We start from the raw sequence: 23,458 nt of genomic DNA, 5'->3' as shown, positions 1-23,458 counted from the left end.
CACTGCCCTCCGCCGGACACTGGGCCAAAGCTGCCCCCGACCTGCAGCTGCGTCAGGATGTCCTCAGGTTTCCTTCCCTCCCCGTTCTGGATCCAACTCCTGGGCAAACCGGTTTCTCAGTTGCCTTCTCTTACCAGGTTTGTTACACTCTGACTGCTCTGCCTTGAATCCATGAGACCTGGGAAGGCACAAGAGAAACAGCGGCTTCGTTGACTCCGGTGTATTGTGGGTTCCACAAATGCTTATTGCATGAAAATCAACATAGAAACACGCAGTTCCTGGCGTGCCAGCAGCACTGTGGACTGTCATTATGATTGTTAAGTAAGAAGCCACTTAAGAAGCTACTCCTATTCGTAGTCTACAACCACTATGGTGCTGACAGGTTTTAGAGGACAACCGAGGAGAACAAAAAGCTCCAAGGAAAGAATTTGAAAACAATCAGTCATTTCTAACTTAAAAACAACAACAGACCTTCCTCCTTAGGGGAAAGAGAGAGGAACAGAAGAGTAAACACATGTATCGCCAAATCTTGTGGAATGGACTGCTCTCTGCTGTACTGTGACACATTTTCTGTCTTTTTTTTTTTTTTTTTTTACATTTTCTGTCTTTAATTGTAGGTATTTGAGAATTGGCCTTATTATCTCTGCCCCTGACCTCACTAGCTTATAAATATTTTGCCCAACACAATCACTGGCCCTTGAAAGGTCTGCGATACATAGGTATTGAATTCCTGGCAGTCAAAGATAGTACACGAGTGGCTAATAATTTGCCAAATGGCAATAGTAAAATAAGTTTAAAAGGAGGCATCGGGGTGGGATTGGGGGAGTGGGAGGGAGGGAGACGCAAGAGGGAAGACATATGGGAACATATGTATATGTATAGCTGATTCACTTTGTTATAAAGCAGAAACTAACACACCATTGTAAAGCAATTATACCCCAATAAAGATGTTTAAAAAAAATAAATAAATAAAAGGAGGCATCACACTTATGGCTTATAAATTGCTTCCATTTGCTGAAAAATTGTTTTCACCTCCCAAAATTAAACTCCGGGGTTAGCCCCGGGGTCTGGCAGGCTTTTGGATATATGAATCTGAAGCTCAGGGAGGAAGCCTGGACCGAGCAGCATGGAGGTGGAAGTGGAAACCCAAAGAACGACAGAAAGAACTACAGAGAGTGCAAAGTCTGGTATCTTGGGGCCCAGTGCTCAAGTGCTGAAGGGCCAAAAGAGCACAGGAGGCTAAGACAGAGCCAGAGTGGGAAAAGCCAGAAAGGTCGAAGGAGGAGCAAAGAAGGATGGAGTCAAAAAAGCCAAGCAGCTGGGAAATTGTAAGGATTACGGGGTGGTCCATGGCCTCAGATGCAGCTGAATAGTCTGGTCAAGAAAAGATTGAGAGCTGTCTGCTGGATTGGGAAATACGAAGGTCACTAGTGACCCTGAGAGCAGCTGGTGACCTCGTGAAAGCAACTTCAGTTGAGGGGTGTGGTGGGGACAGAGTGGAAGACACTGTAGTGGGAATGGAATCGAATGGGAGGCAAGGACAAGAAAACAATCACAGGAGGCAACCAATGCAGGCGAAAGAACAAAGGCTTTTGGTTTTGACCTTGCACCCAGGCTGGGCTCCACCCATCCAGCTTCCCTACTGCCACTAGTGACATGTTCTAAAAATCAAAATTAATCATACCACTTCCTGTTGTTATTAACATCTGCTAGCTTGCCAGCTGCTGAACAATGGAGAGCAAAAGTCCAGTGCCAACCTGTTTCGTATAATTTATTTCTCAGACTTGGTTTCTTCATCACTTGTAAAGGAGAGTTGCACAGGTCCATAATCCCTTATCCAAAATCCTTGCAGACACCTATCTTTCGGAATTCACAGCTTGCTGGATTCTAGAAAGGTAATATGGCACACATGCCATATATTACCTAATACCTCCAGCAGAGACTAGGCTCCACCCTATAATCAAATACACCAACTTGGACAAATAAAGACTACAAATAGCCTTATGAGAGGTCAGATCAAGTTTTCCACCAAGATATCAAGATACTTCTGTTTTTCAGAGCTTTTCAGATTTTCGGAATTATGATAAGGGCTCGTGGACCACCCTCACAGGGTTGTTTTAGTGCTCAAATGAGATAACGTGTGTGAAGATGAAGCCAAAAGGATAACCACAAAGGGTGCAGAGGCCCTGCTCTTCCTGACTCTGGGAATGAAAGGAATTTTTCTTTTGTGACGTGCAAGTGTGAGCAGTTTATAAAGGACACTCTTTGATAGCCCTTCGGAAGCTATTTCTCCACAGCTGGAAAGAATAACCTACTTTAAAGAATGCACCCAAGTGTGGCTGGGAACATTTGAATGAAGAAGGGCCTCCTTCTTCCTCCCTTCTTCCTCATCTTGATTTCTCTCTCTCTTTAGGGGCTGGGCTGGGCTAAGCTCGGGGGATATGGGAACTCATCATGGGAAACCTCACAATGGAAATCACTTCTTTATTGTCACCCTGCCTTCTAAGCTGTGATCTCGATGAGGCAGGGATGAGGTCTTTCTTGTTCACTGCTGGGTCTCCAGTGCCTAGCACAGCTCCTGGTGCTTGATATGCCCAGGATGGGCACTTGATATATGTTTTGCTGAATTGAATTGATCTCTTATGTTCCTTATTGTGATGAATGCAAAGTTGGCATTGTCTTCACTCCCATTGTTTTCACCTTCAGGCAAAAACCCCTCCTCCCGGAGGGTCATTATTTCTGACTCTGCCCTCTCTGCCTCATCCTTTATGGCTCCCCCAACCCCGTTCGCATTAACTGAGGATTTGGGCCGCTGGCTCACAGCCTTCTCCTACATCCTATCCCCTTTCTTACTCATATGTGACTTTGATCCTAGTATGGACAACCCGGGAACCATTCTCCTCCAAAATGTTAAACCCCAATATCTCATCTGACCATAACTTCAGTTCCTCTTTCCTATTATATTACCTTCAGATTTCCTAGAGACCTGGTCCCTTAAACTCTCTCTTTTGACCCAATTAATTATCCCATGATTTATCACTGCAACTGCTCTCTTGCCTGTACCTTCAACATTTTTGTCCCCTTGTCCTTCTGCCTTGCATACCCTGCAAATACCTACTATCTGCCTTTTCCATTCTAAGACCCAAGCTTCTGGATGGTGCTGGAGACCATCCAGATTGGGACAGATGTGCAGATTGGAGCAATTCCCAGGGTATGATCTACAGTTTCAGCTGGGCCTTCAACTCTGTTTGACATACATTTTTTTAAGCTTCTGGTCTGCTTCCTTGCTCATTCCTGGCTTTTCTAAATCTTCTCAAGGCTCCAAACCCACTCTTGCCCACCTATCTTAGAAGATGGCCTTGCCTCTTAGGTGGCAAAGAAAGTTTACCTTCTTGTCCTCGTATCTACATATTCACCTATAACCTTACCCATCTTACCCTCCTTCCCCACCACCTCAAAGGCAATGGTGAATCTTCTGTTTTCATACATCTGTGCCTTTAGTCCTCCCCTTCATGATTCCCCTGAAATCTCGCTTTCCTCTTTCTCTTGTATTTTTTAATCTTTCCATCTCTTACAATTCCTTCTCTGAAAGTTATAAACAGGCACAAAATCTTTCCATCTTAAACAATAACACTTTCTTTACCGGTGTCTTTGGGCCATCTTCTTACCTCCTCTTCTTTTTTAAATTTTTATTTATTTAACATCTTTATTGGAGTATAATTGCGTTACATGTTGTGTTAGTTTCTGCTGTATAACAAAGTGAATCAGCTATACGTATACATATATCCCCATATCTCTTCCCTCTTGCGTCCCCCTCCCACCCTCCCTATCCCACTCCTCTAGGTGGTCACAAAGCACCTAGCTGATCTCCCTGTGCTATGAGGCTGCTTCTCACTAGCTATCTATTTTACATTTGGTAGCGTATATATGTCCATGCCACTCTCTCGCTTTGTCCCAGCTTACCCTTCCCCCTCCCCGTGTCCTCAAGTCCATTCTCTACGTCTGCATCTTTATCCCTGTCCTGCCCCTAGGTTCGTCAGAACCTTTTTTTCTTTAGATATCATATATATGTGTTAGCATATGGTATTTGTTTTTCTCTTTCTGACTTACTTCACTCTGTATGACAGACTCTAGGTCCATCCACCTCACTACAAATAACTCAATTTCATATCTTTTTATTTACTTCCATTTCTGTTTGTGGTTAAGCTCTTATAAAGGAGAGTATAAAGCAACTGCCTTCACTTTTCTACCTCTTCAGCCTCTTTCAGTCAGTTCTACTCGAACCCCAGTCTGACTAAGGGTTCTCTGGTTGAGGGTCGCCAATGGCCTCCCAATGACTACAATCAGTGGACTCATTTTAGTTCTCTTTGTACTTCCTCCCTACCCGCCATCTGACACCACTGACTACTCCCTCCTCAAAACCTTCTCCCCGCCACTTCCCAGACACTCCTGGTCTCCTTTTATCCCTCTGATAATTTCTGCTTCGCCTCCTTTGTGAGCTCTACTCGCTCTCTCTAACCCTTTGTACATGTGGCTGTTTCACAGGCTTTGTCCTTAGTCTTCTCTTCTTATGCTGTGTCCTCTCCCCAGGAAGGCTCAACTAAGACCTATCCGCTGATGACTCTTATTTCATACCGCTCCTGGAGTTACCGATGGAGATACCCAGCTAAGTTACCAGACATCTTCACCTGCATGTTCCAAAGATATTTCAAACTCATCAAGTTCACAACTGAACTCTTTGTCTTCCCCAATATCCCCCAGACCTTTTCTTCTTCCCTTTCCCCTGCATCAGTCAATGGCATCACCACCTCCACTGGCCCAGGAATCATTCTACTTTTTCCTCTCCTGCATACCCCACATCATTCACTGAGTAAATCTCAAAACTGTTTCCTCCTCTCCATTCCTAAGCTAGTGCCTTAATTTAGATCCATGGCTTTTTTGCTGTTGTTGTTGGCTACATTATATAGCCAACATATAGCCAAAATATTGGCTATATTCCTTGTGCTGTACAGTATATCCTTTAAAAAATTTTTTTGGAGTATAGTTGTTTTACAATGTAGTCTTAGTTTCAGGTGCACAGCGAAGTGAACCAGTTGTACATATACAATATATCCACTCTTTTTTAGATTTCTTTTCCCATTTAGGTCATTATACAGTACTGAGTAGAGCTCCCTGTGCTATACAGTAGGTCCTTTTTAGTTATTTATATGCCTGTATTACTGCATGAGCATCTTAAGAGGTCTCCCCATCTCCAGGTTTGCCACTTCACTTCAGTCTTTGTGTGAAGCTGGAGCCCTATAATATGCAAATCAGCTTAAAGCCCTTGCATGGGCAGGAAAACTAGAGTGGCAGAAAGCAGGTCAGTGATTGTCCGGGGTTAGGGGTGCAGGTGGTGGGATTGAATATAAAGAAGCATAAGGGAACTATTCTGGAGATAGAGATGTTCCTTATCTTGATTGTGGTATCTGGTAAATGGGCATATACCCAATGGTTTTAATATATAAATGTGTGTGTGTGTCAAAATGCATCAACCTGTACATTTAAAACTGGTGTGTTTCATTGTACAAAAAAAAATTCTTCAATAAACTTGATTGAAGAAAAATACCCTTCTATACCACTCCATTGCCTGGAGAACAAAGTTCAGATGTCTTCTCCTGGCTTAAGTGATGACATGATTTCTTCCCTTGATTCTTTTCTTCCCCCATCCCCCAAATACCTATCACATTAAATACACTACAGATCTAAAGTGGGGCTAGATATCCTGCCCCGCCTTGCTCACCTGTTGGACATTCACCATGTTTATCTAGATTCGGCTTGTGCCATCACTATAGCATCCCCCCACCCACACGTGATCACTCTTCCTTTGTGTTCTACTAACCCGACATAAATATCCATCACATAAAGTTTTCGGTTGCATTCTTGTGTTTATGTCTCCTCTCTCTTTTACTAAGCTGTAGGTGTGACAGCTGGACCCTAATGTCTCCATTCTTGTAGCGCCAGCGCTTATCACTAAGCCGCTCAATGTTTGCTGAAGAAACTTAGGCTTTACCATTGGAGTCCAGCCCAAAGAACAGCGGGACAGATTCTCCTCCAGTCCTATAGGGGGCGCTGTGGCAGCCTCCATCGTTTCCTCGCTCTCCACTTCTCTGGACCAGCTCCCAGAGCCACACGCTCGGGGCTCCACCTCCTACTTGGCAACATCCCTCCTTTCCATTGGGCGAGGGCGGTCCGGGCCGTCCAATGGAACGAGGCGTTGGTGCGAAGAGGCGCCACCATCGTTGAGCGGCTGGGTCTCTGCCGCAGTAGGTGGCTGCGAGAGGTAGGGAGGTCGGTGGGACGCGTCGCGTCGCCTCAGGTCCGTAGCTTTGCCTCCCTTTCCTGTTCTGCCGCGGGCCCACGATGCCGCAGTACCAGACCTGGGAGGAGTTCAGTCGCGCAGCGGAGAAGCTCTACCTCGCAGACCCTATGAAGGTAAATCACTGGAGGGGCCAGTGCCTCTGTCCCAGCCCCCGGTCAGGATAACTTCTCTGCCGTCCGCTCGGCCTCCGAAGCTTCTCCAGCATCCTAGTAGGTGCTGTGAGTGAGGAGAGACGGACCCCGCCAAGTCCGCTTGTTCTTCCCTTACTAACGGCCCGATGAAGCCCTGAAACGGGCAAGATCGGGGTCATTTCAGGGCCCTTAGGTAGCCTTCCTCCGCCCCCAATCCCCGAACATCCCTTATGGCTGTCGTTGGTTTACGTGTCTCTAAGGGCAGGGCTCCTCCCCCTGCAGTTTCGGCCTTCTGTCCCTCAGCTGTTTTGGTGCCCTTGTCCCGTACTACCTCGTGTAAGATAAAACGGTTATGTTTTTCTGCGACCGCAGAGAAATTTTGGAAAGACCCCAGTTTGGAGGCATCTACAGCCATTAGCGTAGTGGTTCTTAATCTTTTGGAGGTCATTGCCTTTTTGAGAACATGAGATGCTTGCACCCTTTTCTCAGAAAAATCCACTTGTACGTAGAAGTTTGTAAACAATTTTAGAGGGCCCATGGATCCCTGTAATTCATGCATGGCCCCCACAAAAATTATAATAAGTGAGTATCAGAGGTTAGCTTATTTTTAAAAAGCAAAGAAGTCTCAAGGATGAGAATATAGCATTTGGGTCTTGACTTTTCTTCCTCTCAGGTTTTTATTTATTTTATTGTCATCTAAATAATATTTGAAGCAGCTCCCTGTTAATTAGAAATTTTGCTAGCGGGACTTCCCCGGTGGCGCAGTGATTAAGAATCTTCCTGCCAATGAAGGGGACATGGGTTCCATCCCTGGTCCGGGAAGATCCCACATGCCGAGGAGCAAGTAAGCCCCTGAGCCACAACTACTGAGCCCACGTACTGCAACTACTGAAGCCCGCGCGCCCAGAACCCTGCTTCGCAACACGAGAAGCCACTGCAATGAGAAGCCCACACACCGCAATGAAGACCCAATGCAACCAGAAAAAAAAAAAAAAAATCCTGCTAGCTTTTTAGACCTAGATAAGTAACAAGAAGCTGTAAAACATTCTTAGTTTCATTTTTTGCAATACAAAGATGTAATAGTAACGAATTATGAAATGAGTTAGATATTTTTGAAATTGAGTACTTTGTTTATGACACAATTTCTGGCTCCTCCATTTGGTAGATTTTGTTTGTAGGGCCATCTGTTTCTTTAAGCAGTACACCATGAGGACAATACAGGATTTTTGTCCAGAAGTACCCACAGTGTAAACTAAAAATATTTGAAAAGATAGTAAAGAATATACAAATTCACATCAAGAGTAATCATATTTTAAGAATGTGGTCATTCTTAGGGAAAATGAAAATAAAATGGTAATTATAGAGCATTGCTGTGAACAAGGCATGTCTAGTATAGGCAAGAGAGCGAGAATCTTTGTGCTCTTTCCCCAATCAGAAAATTCCAGTGGCCTAAAAACTTGTGCCTTCTTATGATAGCCTTGCACTAGTTAAAAACTAGTGATTTTTTTGATTGGAAGGTGAGGGGATGAGTGGGGAGAGACTGACAGTTATATTGAGTACCTTGTATGTGACAGGCATTTTATATATATATTTATTTGTATAATTTATGTGAACAATTAAGACAGCTCCTTGAGGTAGATGAATAAACAATCTTAGATACACTAAATGATTTGCTTAGTCTCTAAGAAATGAAGCTAAAATGTGAACCCACGTCTCTAAACCCCATGTACATGCTATTTCTACCGGTCCATACTGCTGGGACTAAAAAAGAAAAGAAATTTTGTCAGAACTCTTTGGGATCTGTTTTACAGAATTCTGTCTTCTCTCCCTGTTGATTACATCCATCACTTTTTACCATTCTCTGTTGCATCTGCTCTAACTGAAGATGGCGGTATTTCTGGACCACTCTCATACCACAGCTATCTAAAACACAAAAATTGAATTCTCAGTTTCCTGCTTTAAAACTGGTTCTTCATTGATTGCTGGTAGACATCCGGACTCCCAGTCTCCAGTCTGACCCTCTCTCCAGTCTTGCTGCCTTTGTCTTCCACCATTTCCGCCATACTCAGCCCTAGTCTCATGAAGCTACATAATATATCATATCTTCAGACTGCCACTTCAGCTTTTCTCCTAATTTCTTCCCTAAAAGAAAAACAAATGCATTTCTGAAGCCATCTCCATAAAGCCTTTTTACACTTCCCCTTCTCCCAATCTAAATTACTTGTGTTCTCTTTTAACATTTTACCTGTATATGCCTTTATAGGGCTTAATTAATGTTGTTGTATGTTTTGATTATTTTGCTTGGTTGAATTCAAAGTTCCTAAGAAAGCAAGAACCTTGATTTCTTTTTCTCTCTTAGTGGCATCTGACATGGTAACTTAGGCGCTCCCTAAGTTACAAAATGGACTCTCTTGTAGTACCACAGACCTTTTAACTCTCATTTCTCCTACTCGCCAGTGAGTATTCTTTTAAGTGAGAGTTAAAACTTTACGTAGTTGTCGTGTTTAGTATATTTTTTAGTTTCAGTTTCCTTTTGTTTCTGGAGGACTGAATTTTTTTAAATACGTAAAACTGAATTTAATAGCTCAATAAATAGAATCAGGTAGTCTAAAGGTACTTAACCTAGTTGTCATTATTTATACCTACTTAAGTGCTTGGTGCGTTCCCTTTCCTCCCTCACCAAGACAAATCTCAGGGTGGTATGACTTTTTTTTTTTTGCAATCCCAGGAGAGCAGAGAGCATAATGGGAAAAGCTGTAGGAAAAGCTCTAATAACCCTTTTTATCTAGTTTCCAGAATTGTCTTGAGGGTCCTGTGCTACATTGTAACCATTTTAAAATTATGTTCCTGTTTTGGCTTATAGATACTTAGCACTTTTTAAAACAGCTAGCTAAAACTAAACAAGAGTTATTTATTTTGGTTAACAAGAAACTTGACTCTGCTGCAGCACACTTTTGAATCCATTATTTAAAGTAGTAAAAATAATGTTCATGGAAGTTGTAGACTCTATTGGGAGATGTCTTCTTTTATTGGAATATCGTAATACCTAAATCATTTTCTTGGCTTCCTAACTGTAGAATACCAAACAACAAAAAGTGCTGTGTAGCATGGCACTCAGTATAGGAGTTATTCTGGATTTAGAAAGTTGTTGATGGAGACATCATGTTGTGCCATGGTGATAAAGATGTGATTTTGCTGAGTAACTTAGCCTGAGCCCACCTCCTGAGAGTCATGGGAAAATGGAAGGTATGAATTGCGGCTGCAGTGCTCTTTCCCGGGGAACGGATTTGAACTGAGCTAGCCATTTCTGCTATTTTTTTCCCCTTCTTTGCCTATCATTCATCTGTGGCTAGGTGTGTTGGTATTGTAGGGGAGAAAAAACTTTCTCCTTTACTCTCTTAGGTGTTATGACTGGGGCTCTGCAAATTAACAGGTAGAAGCATACATAGCACAGAAGTTCACAAAGAAATGTGACCTGAGGAATTTGGGACCTATATGCCATCTTAACAAAGGGTGGGAAAGAGGCTGGACAAAGGAAAAGAGGTTTGGGGCTTCGGGGAGGGGGTAAGCTGTGAGAAGGTGACTAGGAAATGTATGGCAAATAAGAGTTGTTTAGTAAGGTTTGTTAGGGAACAAACTTGTTCTCTTTTCCCAGGGAGAGGGAAACACCTTTACAACTGGAAACTTATGTGACCTTTACAAAGGTTAATTTATGTCCTGCTTTTGGCCAGAAAGGGCAGAGAGCTAATCACCTTCAGCTCAAAACATTCCTTATGCCCAAGTGGTATACTTTGAGGTGGCAAGCTGTGACTACCCTTCAGTATATTATTCTTACTGGCAAGAAATGCCAAACCACCTTAAGAGTCTCACAGGCTCTCTGAATATGGATGTGTCATGGGAATTTTCAGTACATCTCTTCAAAGTGGCTGAAAATAAAATACCTGACTATTTTAAGGCTTAAAAGAATTGCAGCAATAGAAATGAACAAAATGCTGTTTTCCTGCATTTCAATAATAAGTTTACAGTAACGGTGCCTTTAGATGTTTTGGCTATTAATTCTAAAAGGATCCATTTTAGCCCACCTGAAGACTAAATTATTTATGAGAAATGTCTTCTGACTTCACTGTTTCTAAATATGTATTTTTATTTCAGGCACGTGTGGTTCTCAAATATAGGCATTCTGATGGGAGTTTGTGTATTAAAGTAACAGATGATTTAGTTGTAAGTATACATTTTTCTTTGTTGCATACTTTCAGATTCGTTTGAGTTAACCATTTGTTTGAAATTATTTACATAGAATTTATGCAGGTCACCCATTATGATGCTTATTTCACATTTCATTCCCATCAAGTCAAGAACCTTGGTCTGGAAGCTTTTTTTTTTTTTTTTTTTTTTTTACATCTTTATTGGAGTATAATTGCTTTACAATGGTGTGTTAGTTTCTGCTTTATAACAAAGTGGATCAGTTATACATATATGTGTGTTCCCATATCTCTTCCCTCTTGCATCTCCCTCCCTCCCACCCACCCCATCCCACCCCTCTAGGTGGTCACGAAGCACCGAGCTGATCTCCCTGTGCTATGCAGCTGCTTCCCACAGGCTATCTATTTTACGTTTGGTAGTGTATACATGTCCATGCCACTCCCTCACCCTGTCACAGCTCACCCCTCCCCCCCCATATCCCCAAGTCCATTCTCTAGTAGGTCTGTGTCTTTATTCCCATCATACCCCTAGGTTCTTCATGACCTTTTTTTCCCCCCTTAGATTCCATATATATGTTAGCATACGGTATTTGTTTTTCTCTTTCTGACTTACTTCACTCTGTGACAGACTCTAGGTCCATCCACCTCACTACAAATAACTCAATTTCGTTTTTTTTTTACGGCTGAGTAATATTCCATTGTATATATGTACCACATCTTCTTTATCCATTCATCCGATGATGGACACTTAGGTTGTTTCCATCTCCTGACTATTGTAAATAGAGCTGCAATGAACATTTTGGTACATGACTCTTTTTGAATTATGGTTTTCTTAGGGTATATGCCCAGTAGTGGGATTGCTGGGTCATATGGTAGTTCTATTTGTAGTTTTCTAAGGAACCACCATACTGTTCTCCATAGTGGCTGTACCAATTCACATTTCCACCAGCAGTGCAAGAGTGTTCCCTTTTCTCCACATCCTCTCCAGCATTTATTGTTTCTAGATTTTTTGATGATGGCCATTCTGACCGGTGTGAGATGATATCTCATTGTAGTTTTGATTTGCATTTCTCTAATGATTAATGATGTTGAGCATTCTTTCATGTGTTTGTTGGCAATCTGTATACCTTCTTTGGAGAAATGTCTATTTAGGTTTTCTGCCCATTTTTGGATTGGGTTGTTTGTTTTTTTGTTATTGAGCTGCATGAACTGCTTGTAAATTTTAGAGATTAATGCTTTGTCAGTTGCTTCATTTGCAAAAATTTTCTCCCATTCTGAGGGTTGCTTTTGGTCTTGTTTATGGTTTCCTTTGCTGTGCAAAAGCTTTTAAGTTTCATTAGGTCCCATTTGTTTATTTTTGTTTTTATTTCCATTTCTCTAGGAGGTGGGTCAAAAAGGATCTTGCTGTGATTTATGTCAGAGTGTTCTGCCTATGTTTTCCTCTAAGAGTTTGAAAGTGTCTAGCCTTACATTTAGGTCTTTAATCCATTTTGAGTTTATTTTTGTGTATGGTGTTAGGGAGTGTTCTAATCTCATACTTTTACATGTACCTGTCCAGTTTTCCCAGCACCACTTATTGAAGAGGCTGTCCTTTCTCCACTGTACATTCCTGCCTCCTTTATCAAAGATAAGGTGACCATATGTGTGTGGGTTTATCTCTGGGCTTTCTATCCTGTTCCATTGATCTATATTTCTGTTTTTGTGCCAGTAACGTACTTTCTTGATTACTGTAGCTTTGTAGTATAGTCTGAAGTCAGGAAGCCTGATTCCTCCAGCTCTGTTTTTTGTTCTCAAGATTGCTTTGGCTATTCGGGGTCTTTTGTGTTTCCATACAAATTGTGATGTTTTTTGTTGTAGTTCTGTGAAAAATGCCAGTGGTAGTTTGATAGAGACTGCACTGAATCTGTAGATTGCTTTGGGTAGTAGAGTCATTTTCACAATGTTGATTCTTCCAGTCCAAGAACATGGTATATCTCTCCATCTATTTGTATCATCTTTAATTTCTTTCATCAGTGTCTTATAATTTTCTGCATACAGGTCTTTTGTCTCCTTAGGTAGGTTTATTCCTAGATATTTTATTCTTTTTGTTGCAATGGTAAATGGGAGTGTTTTTTTGATTTCACTTTCAGATTTTTCATCATTAGTGTATAGGAATGCCAGAGATTTCTGTGCATTAATTTTGTATCCTGCTACTTTACTAAATTCATTGATTAGCTCTAGTAGTTTTCTGGTAGCATCTTTAGGATTATCTTGTATAGTATCATGTCATCTTCAAACAGTGACAGCTTTACTTCTTCTTTTCTGATTTGGATTCCTTTTATTTCCTTTTCTTCTCTGATTGCTGTGGCTAAAACTTCCAAAACTATGTTGAATAAGAGTGGTGAGAGTGGGCAACCTTGTTTCTGATCTTAGTGGAAATGCTTTCAGTTTTTCACCATTGAGGACGATGTTAGCTGTGGGTTTGTCATATATGGCCTTTATTATGTTGAGGAAAGTTCCCTCTGTGCCTACTTTCTGTAGGATTTTTATCATAAATGGGTGCTGAATTTCGTCAAAAGCTTTTTCTGCATCTATTGAGATGATCATATGGTTTTTCTCCTTCAGTTTCTTAATATGGTATATCACATTGATTTGTGTATACTAAAGAATCCTTGCATTGCTGGAATAAACCCCACTTGATCATGGTGTGTGATCCTTTTAATGTGCTGTTGGATTCTGTTTGCTAGTATTTTGTTGAGGATTTTTGCATCTATGTTCATCAGTGATATTGGCCTGTAGTTTTCTTTCTTTGTGACATCCTTGTCTGGTTTTGGTATCAGGGTGATGGTGGGCTCGTAGAATGAGTTTGGGAGTGTTCCCCCCTCTGCTATATTTTGGAAGAGTTTGAGAAGGTTAGGTGTTAGCTCTTCTCTAATGTTTGATAGAATTCGCCTGTGAAGCCGTCTGGTCCTGGGCTTTTGTTTGTTGGAAGATTTTTAATCACAGTTTCAATTTCAGTGCTTGTGATTGGTCTGTTCATATTTTCTATTTCTTCCTGATTCAGTCTTGGCAGGTTGTGCATTTCTAAGAATTTGTCCATTTCTTCCAGGTTGTCCATTTTATCATCATAGAGTTGCTTGTAGTAATCTCTCGTGATCCTCTGTATTTCTGCAGTGTCAGTTATTACTTCTCCTTTTTCATTTCTAATTCTATTGATTTGAGTCTTCTCCCTTTTTTTCCTTGATGGGTCTGGCTAATGGTTTATCAATTTTGTTTGTCTTCTCAAAGAACCAGCTTTTAGTTTTATTGATCTTTGCTATCATTTCCTTCGTTTCTTTTTCATTTATTTCTGATCTGATCTTTATGATTTCTTTCCTTCTGCTAACTTTGGGGTGTTTTTGTTCTTTCTCTAATTGCTTTAGGTGCAAGGTTAGGTTGTTTATTCAAGATGTTTTCAGTTTCTTAAGGTAGGATTGTATTGCTATAAACTTCCTTCTTAGAACTGTTTTTGCTGCATCCCATAGGCTTTGGGTCATCGTGTCTCCCTTGTCATTTGTTTCTAGGTATTTTTTGATTTCCTCTTTGATTTCTTCAGTGATCACTTTGTTATTAAGTAGTGTATTGTTTAGCTTCCATGTGTTTGTATTTTTTACAGATCTTTTCCTGTAATTGATATCTAGTCTCATAGCGTTGTGATCGGAAAAGATACTTGATACAATTTCAATTTTCTTAAATTTACCAAGGCTTGATTTGTGACCCAAGATATGATCTATCCTGGAGAATGTTCCATGAGCACTTGAGAAAAATGTGTATTCTGTTGTTTTTGGATGGAATGTCCTATAAATATCACGTAAGTCCATCTTGTTTAATGTATCATTTAAAGCTTGTGTTTCCTTATTTATTTTCATTTTGGATGATCTGTCCATTGGTGAAAGTGGGGTGTTAAAGTCCCGTACTATGAATGTGTTACTGTCGATTTCCCCTTTTATGGCTGTTAGTATTTGCCTTATGTATTGAGGTGCTCCTGTGTTGGGTGCGTAAATATTTACAATTGTTATATCTTCTTGGATTGATCCCTTGATCATTATGTAGTGTCCTTCTTTTGTCTCTTCTAATAATATTTATTTTAAAGTCTGTTTTGTCTGATATGAGAATTGCTACTCAAGCTTCATTTTGGTTTCCATTTGCATGGAATATCTTTTTCCATCCCCTCACTTTCAGTCTGTATGTGTCCCTAGGTCTGAAGTGGGTCTCTTGTAGACAGCATATATATGGGTCTTGTTTTTGTATCCATTCAGCCAGTCTGTGTCTTTTGGTGGGAGCATTTAATGCATTTACGTTTAAGGTAATTATCGATATGTATGTTCCTATTCCCATTTTCTTAATTGTTTTGGGTTTGTTATTGTAGGTCTTTTCCTTCTCTTGTGTTTCTTGCCTAGAGAAGTTCCTTCTTTTAACATTTGTTGTAAAGCTGGTTTGGTGGTGCTGAACTCTCTCAGCTTTTGCTTGTCTGTAAAGGTTTTAATTTCTCCGTCAAATCTGAATGAGATCCTTACTGGGTAGAGTAATCTTGGTTGTAGGTTTTTCTCCTTCATCACTTTAAATGTGTCCTGCCACTCGCTTCTGGCTTGCAGAGTTTCTGCTGAAAGATCAGCTGTTAACCTTATGGGGATTCCCTTGTGTGTTATTTGTTGTTTTTCCCTTGCTGCTTTTAGTATGTTTTCTTTGTATTTAATATTTGACAGTTTGATTAATATGTGTCTTCGTGTGTTTCTCCTTGGATTTATTCTGTATGGGACTCTCTGTGCTTCCTGGACTTGATTAACTATTCCCTTTCCCATATTAGGGAAGTTTTCAACTATAATGTCTTTAAATATTTTCTCAGTCCCTTTCTCTCTTCTTCTTCTGGAACCCCTATAATTCAAATGTTGGTGTGTTTAATGTTGTCCCAGAGGTCTCTGAGACTGTCCTCAGTTCTTTTCATTCTTTTTCTTTATTCTGCTCTGCAATAGTTATTTTCACTATTTTATCTTCCAGGTCACTTATCCGTTCTTCTGCCTCAGTTATTCTGCTATTGATCCCTTCTAGAGTATTTTAAATTTCATTTATTGTGTTGTTCTTCATTGCTTGTTTCATCTTTAGTTCTTCTAGGTCCTTATTAAATGTTTCTTGCATTTTCTCTATTCTATTTCCAAAATTTTGGATCATCTTTACTGTCATTATTCTGAATTCTTTTTCAGGTAGACTGCCTATTCCCTCTTCATTTGTTAGGTCTGATGGGTTTTTATCTTGCTCCTTCATCTGCTGTGTATTTTTCTGTCTTCTCATTTTGCTTGTCTTACTGTGTTTGGGGTCTCCTTTTTGCAGGCTGCAGGTTCGTAGTTCCCGTTGTTTTTGGTGTCTGTCCCCAGTGGCTAAAGTTGGTTCAGTGGGTTGTGTAGGCTTTCTGGTGGAGGGGACTAGTGCCTGTGTTCTGGTGGATGAGGCGGGATCTTTTCTTTCTGGTGGGCAGGTCCACGTCTGGTGGTGTGTTTTGGGGTGTCTGTGGACTTATTATGATTTCAGGCAGCCTCTCTGCTAATGGGTGGGGTTGTGTTCCTGTCTTGCTAGTTGTTTGGCATAGGGTGTCCAGCACTGTAGCTTCCTGGTCGTTGAGTGAAGCTGCGTGTTGGTGTTGAGATGGAGATCTCTGGGAGATTTTCGCCGTTTGATATTACTTGGAGCTGGGAGGTCTCTTGTGGACCAGCTCTCCCACCTCCTGGCTGGAGCACAAGAGCCTTTTCATCCACACAGCTCTATTACTATCTTTTTGAACCACAGTGCTTCACAGAACAAAGCTTGGGAGTTGACTTGATGCATAGTCAAGACTTCATTCAGTGTCAGGACATGAAGCAAATTCTTTGTTTCATCCTTGGATCTTAACAATTCAGTTCTTCCCTCACATAAGTCCACCCACTGGAGTGAAAGTTCTGAGCCCCACGTCGGGCTTCCCAACCTGCTAGTGTTGGAGGGTCTCCTGCAGAGGCGGGGGGTGGCTGTGGCTCACCGTGGGAACAGGGACACTGGCAGCAGAAGTTCTGGGAAGTACTCCTTGGCATGAGCCCTCCCATAGTCTGCCATTAGCCCCTGGAAGCTATTTTTATAGGCACTTGGAAAGATAATTCAACTTGCTTCATTAATGCAGTATGTTAAGTGTAGTTTAATAACTGCTGTCTTCGGACCCTAAGCAAGAGGAACATAGAGACCAAAAGTGGATATGAGGGGTGAAAGTTTCTTTATACGTGTGTGAGAAGTAAATAATGGTATTTGAACACAAGTTATAGGCTCTATAATTATATTTCTGACCTTCCCTGTCTGCTCACTGTTCCTCACACCCCATTCATTCCTTACCCCTCTGCCATCTGGTTTCTGCATGAAGTCTTCCACTCAGACTGCTCTTGGTGAGAGCTCAGCAGCAGCCCCTTTATTTTCAAACCCAGTAGCCTCAGCAGTTCATATTTTATGTGACTTCCTGGCTGCTTCTGAGAAAACCACTTCTTGTAGAAATTATTATTTTGGCATCTGTGCTCCATTTTATCTTGTTTTTCTGTTTCATTCTTCTTTGCTAATTATTTCACTGATGTGCCCCCATAAATATTGGTTTCTCCAGGATTCTGTTCTTGATCTTTTCATACCACTTCTGGACCAACCCATTAAGTCCAGTACTGCCTGTATCTGTCTGTTTCCAATTTTGTACCTTTAGGTCATATTTTTCTTCTGGCTTCCTGACTAGCTCTAAGTTGAGCATCCTGCCTCCTCTACTCGTTAACATTAGCCTGTCTAGAATGGAACTCATCATATCTTATCAAACTGGCTCTTCCTGTTTTTTCTCTGTTACTTGCTCAGAAACCTGGGGATCATCTTTGGTCCCTTCCTTTCCCTCATTCTCACATTAACTATTCCTTCATTTGAAAAACTTGTATTTTGATCCTCTGATAAGTTCCATACATTTTGCTGGGCATTTGTGAATTATTGATTCAAGCTCCCTCGTCTCATTTTCTGCCATGAACTCTCCATCTTGACTGCTAACCTCTTAACTTTAAGGGCTCAACGTCACTTACCTGGACTAGTAGAATAGGCTCTAACTGTGTCCCTGCTTCCAGTTCATCCTTTAGTCGTCCTATGCTGCCCTGCCGGAGTGATTTCTAAAAATGCAAATTTGGTTGTTACTACCCTGCTTAAAAATCTTTAGTGGCTTCTCATCACTCATAATGTAAATTCCACCCTCATATCCTGTCTAATCTTCGTTTTTCAGTGTTACTTAAGGGCTCCTTTCATATGCCATGATGTCTTAGGCGTCTGCACTTTTTTTTTTTTTTTTTGCAGTACGCGGGCCTCTCACTGTTGTGGCCTCTCCTGCTGTGGAGCACAGGCTCCGGACGCGCAGGCTCAGCGGCCATGGCTCACGGGCCCAGCCGCTCTGTGGCATGTGGGATCTTCCCGGACCGGGGCATGAACCCGTGTCCCCTGCATTGTCAGGCGGATTCTCAACCACTGCGCCACCAGGGAAGCCTGGCCTCTGCGCTTTTGAACAGTCTGTTTCCATCTCTGCAGTACTGAATCCTACCCCTGCCCCAGTGTGACAGACCTGCTGCTTATCTTTCAAAACCCAGCTCAAAAGGATTGCTTCATCTCTTACTTTTATTTCTGCCTCTTTTTTTTTTTTTTTAAATTTATTTATTTTATTTATTTATTTTTGGCTGCGTTGGGTCCTTGCGGGCTTTCTCTAGTTGCAGTGAGCGGGGGCTACTCTTGGTTGCGGGTTTCTCGTTGCAGTGGCTTCTCTTGTTGCAGAGCATGGGCTCTAGGCACGTGGGCTTCAGTAGTTGTAGCACACTGGCTTAGTTGCTTCACGGTATGTGGGATCTTCCCGGACCAGGGCTCAAACCCATGTGCCCTACATTGGCAGGTGGATTCCCAACCACTGCGCCACCAGGGAAGTCCCCATTTCTGCCTCTTTTTGTGCTGTGTCACAATTGTCTTATCACATTGGACTTTTAATAGATTGTGAGCTTCAAAATAAAGATAGATCAGTAATATTCTTACCAGTATTTGTAGTGACTAGCATGGTGTCCTGACCCAGAGGGTACTTAATAAACACTTTTTTTTAATGGATTAATTCTTTAAAAAATTTAATAGTGACTTTAAAAATGACTTTTTGGTCATATATTTTACTATATTTGTGTTCAGGATTCCATTGTCAGGTTGTGTGAAGTCAGATCTTTTAATGATTACCATGTCTTCCAAGAACCAATTGAGTTTGGTGAAGTAACTGTGAAAATGTGAAAAAGGAAGAATAAATTGAGCTCTATTGTGCTAAACCTAGATTCAAGAGATCTGAATCCTAGCTTAGCCATCTACCAGCATTTCATCCTGGGGAAAGTTCAGGCCAAAAGTTTTGGCTTTGGGGGCCATAATTTTCTTGTCTATGAAGTGCCACAGTGATAGTCTGCTTACCCAGTTGGGTTGTTGTGGAGTGTAAATGAAGTATGTGGAGGAAGTGCCTAGCACTAGTGCCTGCACTTAGTAGATTCAGTAAATGTACACTTGAATCTCGAGCATTCACATTGAGAAAAATTTTACTTATGATTGTCGCAGAGTGAATAGATATATCTACTGAAGAGAAATTGGTATATCCTGCTTTAAAAATAGAGGAAAATGCAGAATTGAATTCAATACAAGGGGCTTTATCTCCAGATGATGACTTTTTGCCTCTGGTACTGATTAAATATTGTTAAAGGATTCATGGTAAGCAGTATTGGAAAGAATTTATTTAAAATTGATGATTCCTGTGACAAGATCTAAATATGAAAAATACTTTTTGTTCCCTTTCTTAAAACTGCTGAGAACTAGTCCATGTCTAGAAGGGACCAAAGATACAATCAAACCCATCCTCCTAAACAGTAAATATATGAATCAACTCCAACATAAAAATTTGTTTTCTAATGACTCTTAAAGAAAAGTTTGTATACTTCAGTAATTCATTTTAATGGCTAATAATTCCTTCACAAAACTGATCTTAGACTTCATTATTATTGTTTTGGAGCTTTGACTTTTTTATAGTCCCATTTATGCATCATTTTTTTCCAGTGCCATGACTGATTTATAATATTGTCTTCTGTGGACCTAAAATCTTTCTGTGTATTTTAATGAGAAGGTGTTTGTTCTTCTCACTAAACTGTAGTGAGAAGGTATTTTTTCTTCTACAGAACATATACTAAAATTGAAATGGTGGAGATGATTATGGCCGCTTTACAAAATTGTTAGACAAATTTGTACAATGCGTGGATAAAATTTTTTTAAGTAAGTGATTTAAAGGCTGTATGAATTCAGATCAGTTGGGCATGATGGGGTTGAACTCCAAAGTACTTAAGTTGATGAATATTACTGTAGGATCATGAAGTTCCCATTGTTTAGAACTCACGTGAATCTAAGATGGGCTAAAGAATAATGGATCAGTGTTACAAGATGAAAAAAAGACTGCCAGCTTAAATTTGATAATTTTGAAGATTCTAGAACAAATGGTTTTATGGCCAACGATAAACAGATCTTAAGTATCTAATGAAGAATTGAATTTATAGCAAGGAAGAATTTGGTTTGGTTTAAAAATTATAAGTAATGTCAGAAAATCAAGGTTGAATAGATTTATCTTGTTTGATTTAGTTAGCAACCAGCAGTAAGCAAGGGATTCCAGATTTTTTAAAATTATCATTAACCCTCCCCCCTCCCATTTCACAAAGAAAGAAAGGGATCCTAAGATTTATATGCTTTTCCCACTGTAACTCAATCATTTATGACCAGATCCCAGGGAGAAAATATCTAATTCCAATCTTGAAGTCTTCTCATCAGACCATGGCAGAATTTGAATACATTATTCAACTGGTCATTTTTGAGAAGCTTCTAATAGAGTTCAGTTTGTTTTTTAACCACAGCAGTGGCATTTGAGATATTATAAAATACTAAACTTAAGGAATGTCATTGTTGGGGACTTGGAAACTTGAATGTAATTTCTTTAGTATGACCTCCAGAGGAAGTAGAGCAAAACAGTGGTAGGAAAAGACTCAAAATTTTATCCAAGCATACGTTTGCTACGTCATTGATAATCTAGTTTTACATAGTTAATGTGTGCTTTTAAAATTTCTGACAGTGTTTGGTGTATAGAACAGACCAAGCTCAAGATGTAAAGAAGATTGAGAAATTCCACAGTCAACTAATGCGACTTATGGTGGCCAAGGAATCCCGCAGTGTTGCCATGGAAACAGACTGAATGGTTTGAAATGAAGACTGTCATGTTCCTAGGAAGTAAATATCTTTTGAATTTGAGAAAGTGTTGGGACAGAAAATACTTCATGTAACTAAGTGGGCTATTCAGAAGCCAAGAGATCATTTTTTGTACTTTGTTTTTTAATGTTTACTTTAGAGAGCTAGGACTGTAAATGCTTTCAGTTAGAAAACTTTTATTTATTTTTGGAAATGGAACAAGGAATGGCTCTATCTTGGAAACTTTTTGCAGATTGTTTGATGTTAGGCAAAATAAATAATTACTCTCTGGTAAGTTTGTATCAGTAATTTGAAAATGAGATATCGAGAAAAGCCAATTCTTCCTTAAATTTAGTTAATATGTCTTTAAAAGAAAAATTAAATGGAACCATTTTGCTGGATTGATATATTTCTTTTGGAGCATAAATTTTGTGCTGTTGATGACCAGCAAATATAAAATACGGTAACTGGAATTAACTGTGCACAGCAGTATAGCTGATTATATATGGTAGTGTAGTCTAATTATATCTAAAGATAACTATGAAAACAAGTATGCTTTACCTTAAACTTTACAAATTTAAACTATATTTTTAAATATAAGGGATTCATAGTATCATTAACTTGTTGAGCAAAGACTAACTTTGAATCTAATTTTCATGCCCAGAAACATCTGCTGTTACTTTAAATGCATGAACAGAATGCTCACTAGTGGATCGAAACCACCATATTACAGGAATATTTGCCACATATTTGCCATCTATATTTTCTCAGAAGGGCTAAGGATTATTTGAACTCTTAAATTTTTGCATACCTCTCTGACACCCCAAGCCATTTCTCTCATTACTTAACCAAGGTGTTAAGCATGACTCTCACAACTGTTCTCCATTAAATCAGAAGTATGATATTATTTGATATTTATCTTACATTTGTAACCTGAGTTTTACCACCTGAATATAATGTTCACATGTTGGTTCTTACATTAAAATATTTTTTGTTAGGAATTTGTTGTGTTGACCAGCATTTTAACATGGAAAGTTCCATTAGCCATATGAATTTTGGCGTGTTTCAGAGAGATCAGTAAATAAAATATTACATGAAGATATATTGTTTCTCTTTAAGTTTTTAACTTCTCAAGAATTACTTATTTCTTGACTGGGATATTCTATATTTATTTAGACTAAAGTGAGCCTAATGATACTATATATACATTTTTATTTATTTTGTTTCTTGGTACTTTTATTATATGACTTTCTCTGAGCTGTATGCTATGGCATTTTGTTTTCTTGATTAAGAAAAGTAACATTAGGGCTTCCCTGGTGGCGCAGTGGTTGAGAGTCCGCCTACCGATGCAGGGGACGTGAGTTCGTGCCCCGGTCCGGGAAGATCTCACATGCCGTGGAGCGGCTAGGCCCGTGAGCCATGGCCGCTGAGCCTGCGTGTCCGGAGCCTGTGCTCCACAACCGGAGAGGCCACAACAGTGAGAGGCCTGCGTACCGCAAAAAAAGAAAAGAAAAGAAAAGAAAAGTAACATCAAATAGTATAGGGTTTTTTGGGTTTTGGTATTTTCCCCCCATAGTAGGATAACCAGAGGGTTTTTTGGCCTTTTTCTTTTTCATTTACATCTTTCACTTTTTAACACTATTTTATGAAGATAACCGGGAATGGGGGGGGACTTCTGTTTGAGTTCTTTGAGTCCCTGTAGCTTGCAGCCGTGATTAAGAGCAGGGGTTCCAAGGCAGACTGCCTGCATTGCAATCTTGGCTCCACTGTTCCCCAATTCTGTGGCTTTTGAGACAGTACTTCTCTAAGCCTCCATTTTCTTCTCTGGAAATTGGGCTGACAGTAGTATTCATAGGGCTTTGAGGATTAAATGGCATAATCCCCTTTAAGCCCTTAGCACAGTACCTGGAACACAGTAAAGCTCAATAAACGGTAGCTATTATTACTATTATTGTTATGATTGTTATTTTTCGGGGGACTGGGTATAAGTAGCTAGCTCTTAAGTTTTCTCATAATTGTAATTGAATAGTTACTTATAAGTAACGTTTGCCTTTTCTACCGAGCTATGTCTATTATCAAATGCCATTTTTGGCAGGTGAGGTAAAACAAGATTGTCCCCATGGGGAGTGTTCTTATGTGGTGGGGGAAACTGAAATCCTTAAATCTAAAACATGTTTATTTGTATCTACACAAAATAAAATTATTAAGAGAACTAACTGGTGGTGAAAGTATTGAATCTCTTAAAGACCATATAAATAATAAAACACCAAATTATGTATTCTGAAAATCGCAATGCTGTATACTCTGATTTTTTTTCTTTTATTAGGAAGTATTTCTGGATACTATAATCACACTTTCATGGACTTTTTTTGGTGGGGGGGGGGGCTGCATGTCTGGCTTGCGAGATCTTAGTGCCCCAACGAGGGATCGAGCCCTGGGCCCCAGCAGTGAGAGCCCCAAGTCCTAACCACTGGACCGCCACGGATTTC

At 40.2% G+C, this 23,458-nt stretch overlaps 1 protein-coding gene across 1 annotated transcript; it reads left to right on the top strand.

Moving 5' to 3' along the window:
• Nucleotides 1–6,275: 6,275 nt before the first annotated feature.
• SRP9 (signal recognition particle 9) lies at nt 6,276–23,185 on the top strand. The gene is made up of 3 exons (XM_032603051.1): nt 6,276–6,471; nt 10,642–10,710; nt 20,857–23,185. Exons 1-3 carry the CDS (start codon nt 6,400–6,402, stop codon nt 20,974–20,976), a joined length of 261 nt encoding a protein of 86 aa, XP_032458942.1. The 5' UTR covers nt 6,276–6,399; the 3' UTR covers nt 20,977–23,185.
• Nucleotides 23,186–23,458: the final 273 nt, after the last annotated feature.

The sequence above is a fragment of the Phocoena sinus genome, chromosome 1, assembly GCF_008692025.1.
Source record: "Phocoena sinus isolate mPhoSin1 chromosome 1, mPhoSin1.pri, whole genome shotgun sequence".
NCBI classification, from domain to species: domain Eukaryota; kingdom Metazoa; phylum Chordata; class Mammalia; order Artiodactyla; family Phocoenidae; genus Phocoena; species Phocoena sinus.
The sequence above is the reverse complement of the archived record's forward strand: the minus strand, read 5'-3'. Positions and strand labels throughout refer to the sequence as shown.

Excerpts from the sequence above, each read along its gene's own strand:
- SRP9 (XM_032603051.1), top strand. The coding sequence starts at position 6,400 with ATGCCGCAGTACCAGACCTGGGAGGAGTTCAGTCGCGCAGCGGAGAAG. Across the intron at positions 6,472-10,641 it reads ACCTCGCAGACCCTATGAAG|GCACGTGTGGTTCTCAAATA; the intron begins GTAAATCACTGG and ends TTTTTATTTCAG. Across the intron at positions 10,711-20,856 it reads AAGTAACAGATGATTTAGTT|TGTTTGGTGTATAGAACAGA; the intron begins GTAAGTATACAT and ends AATTTCTGACAG.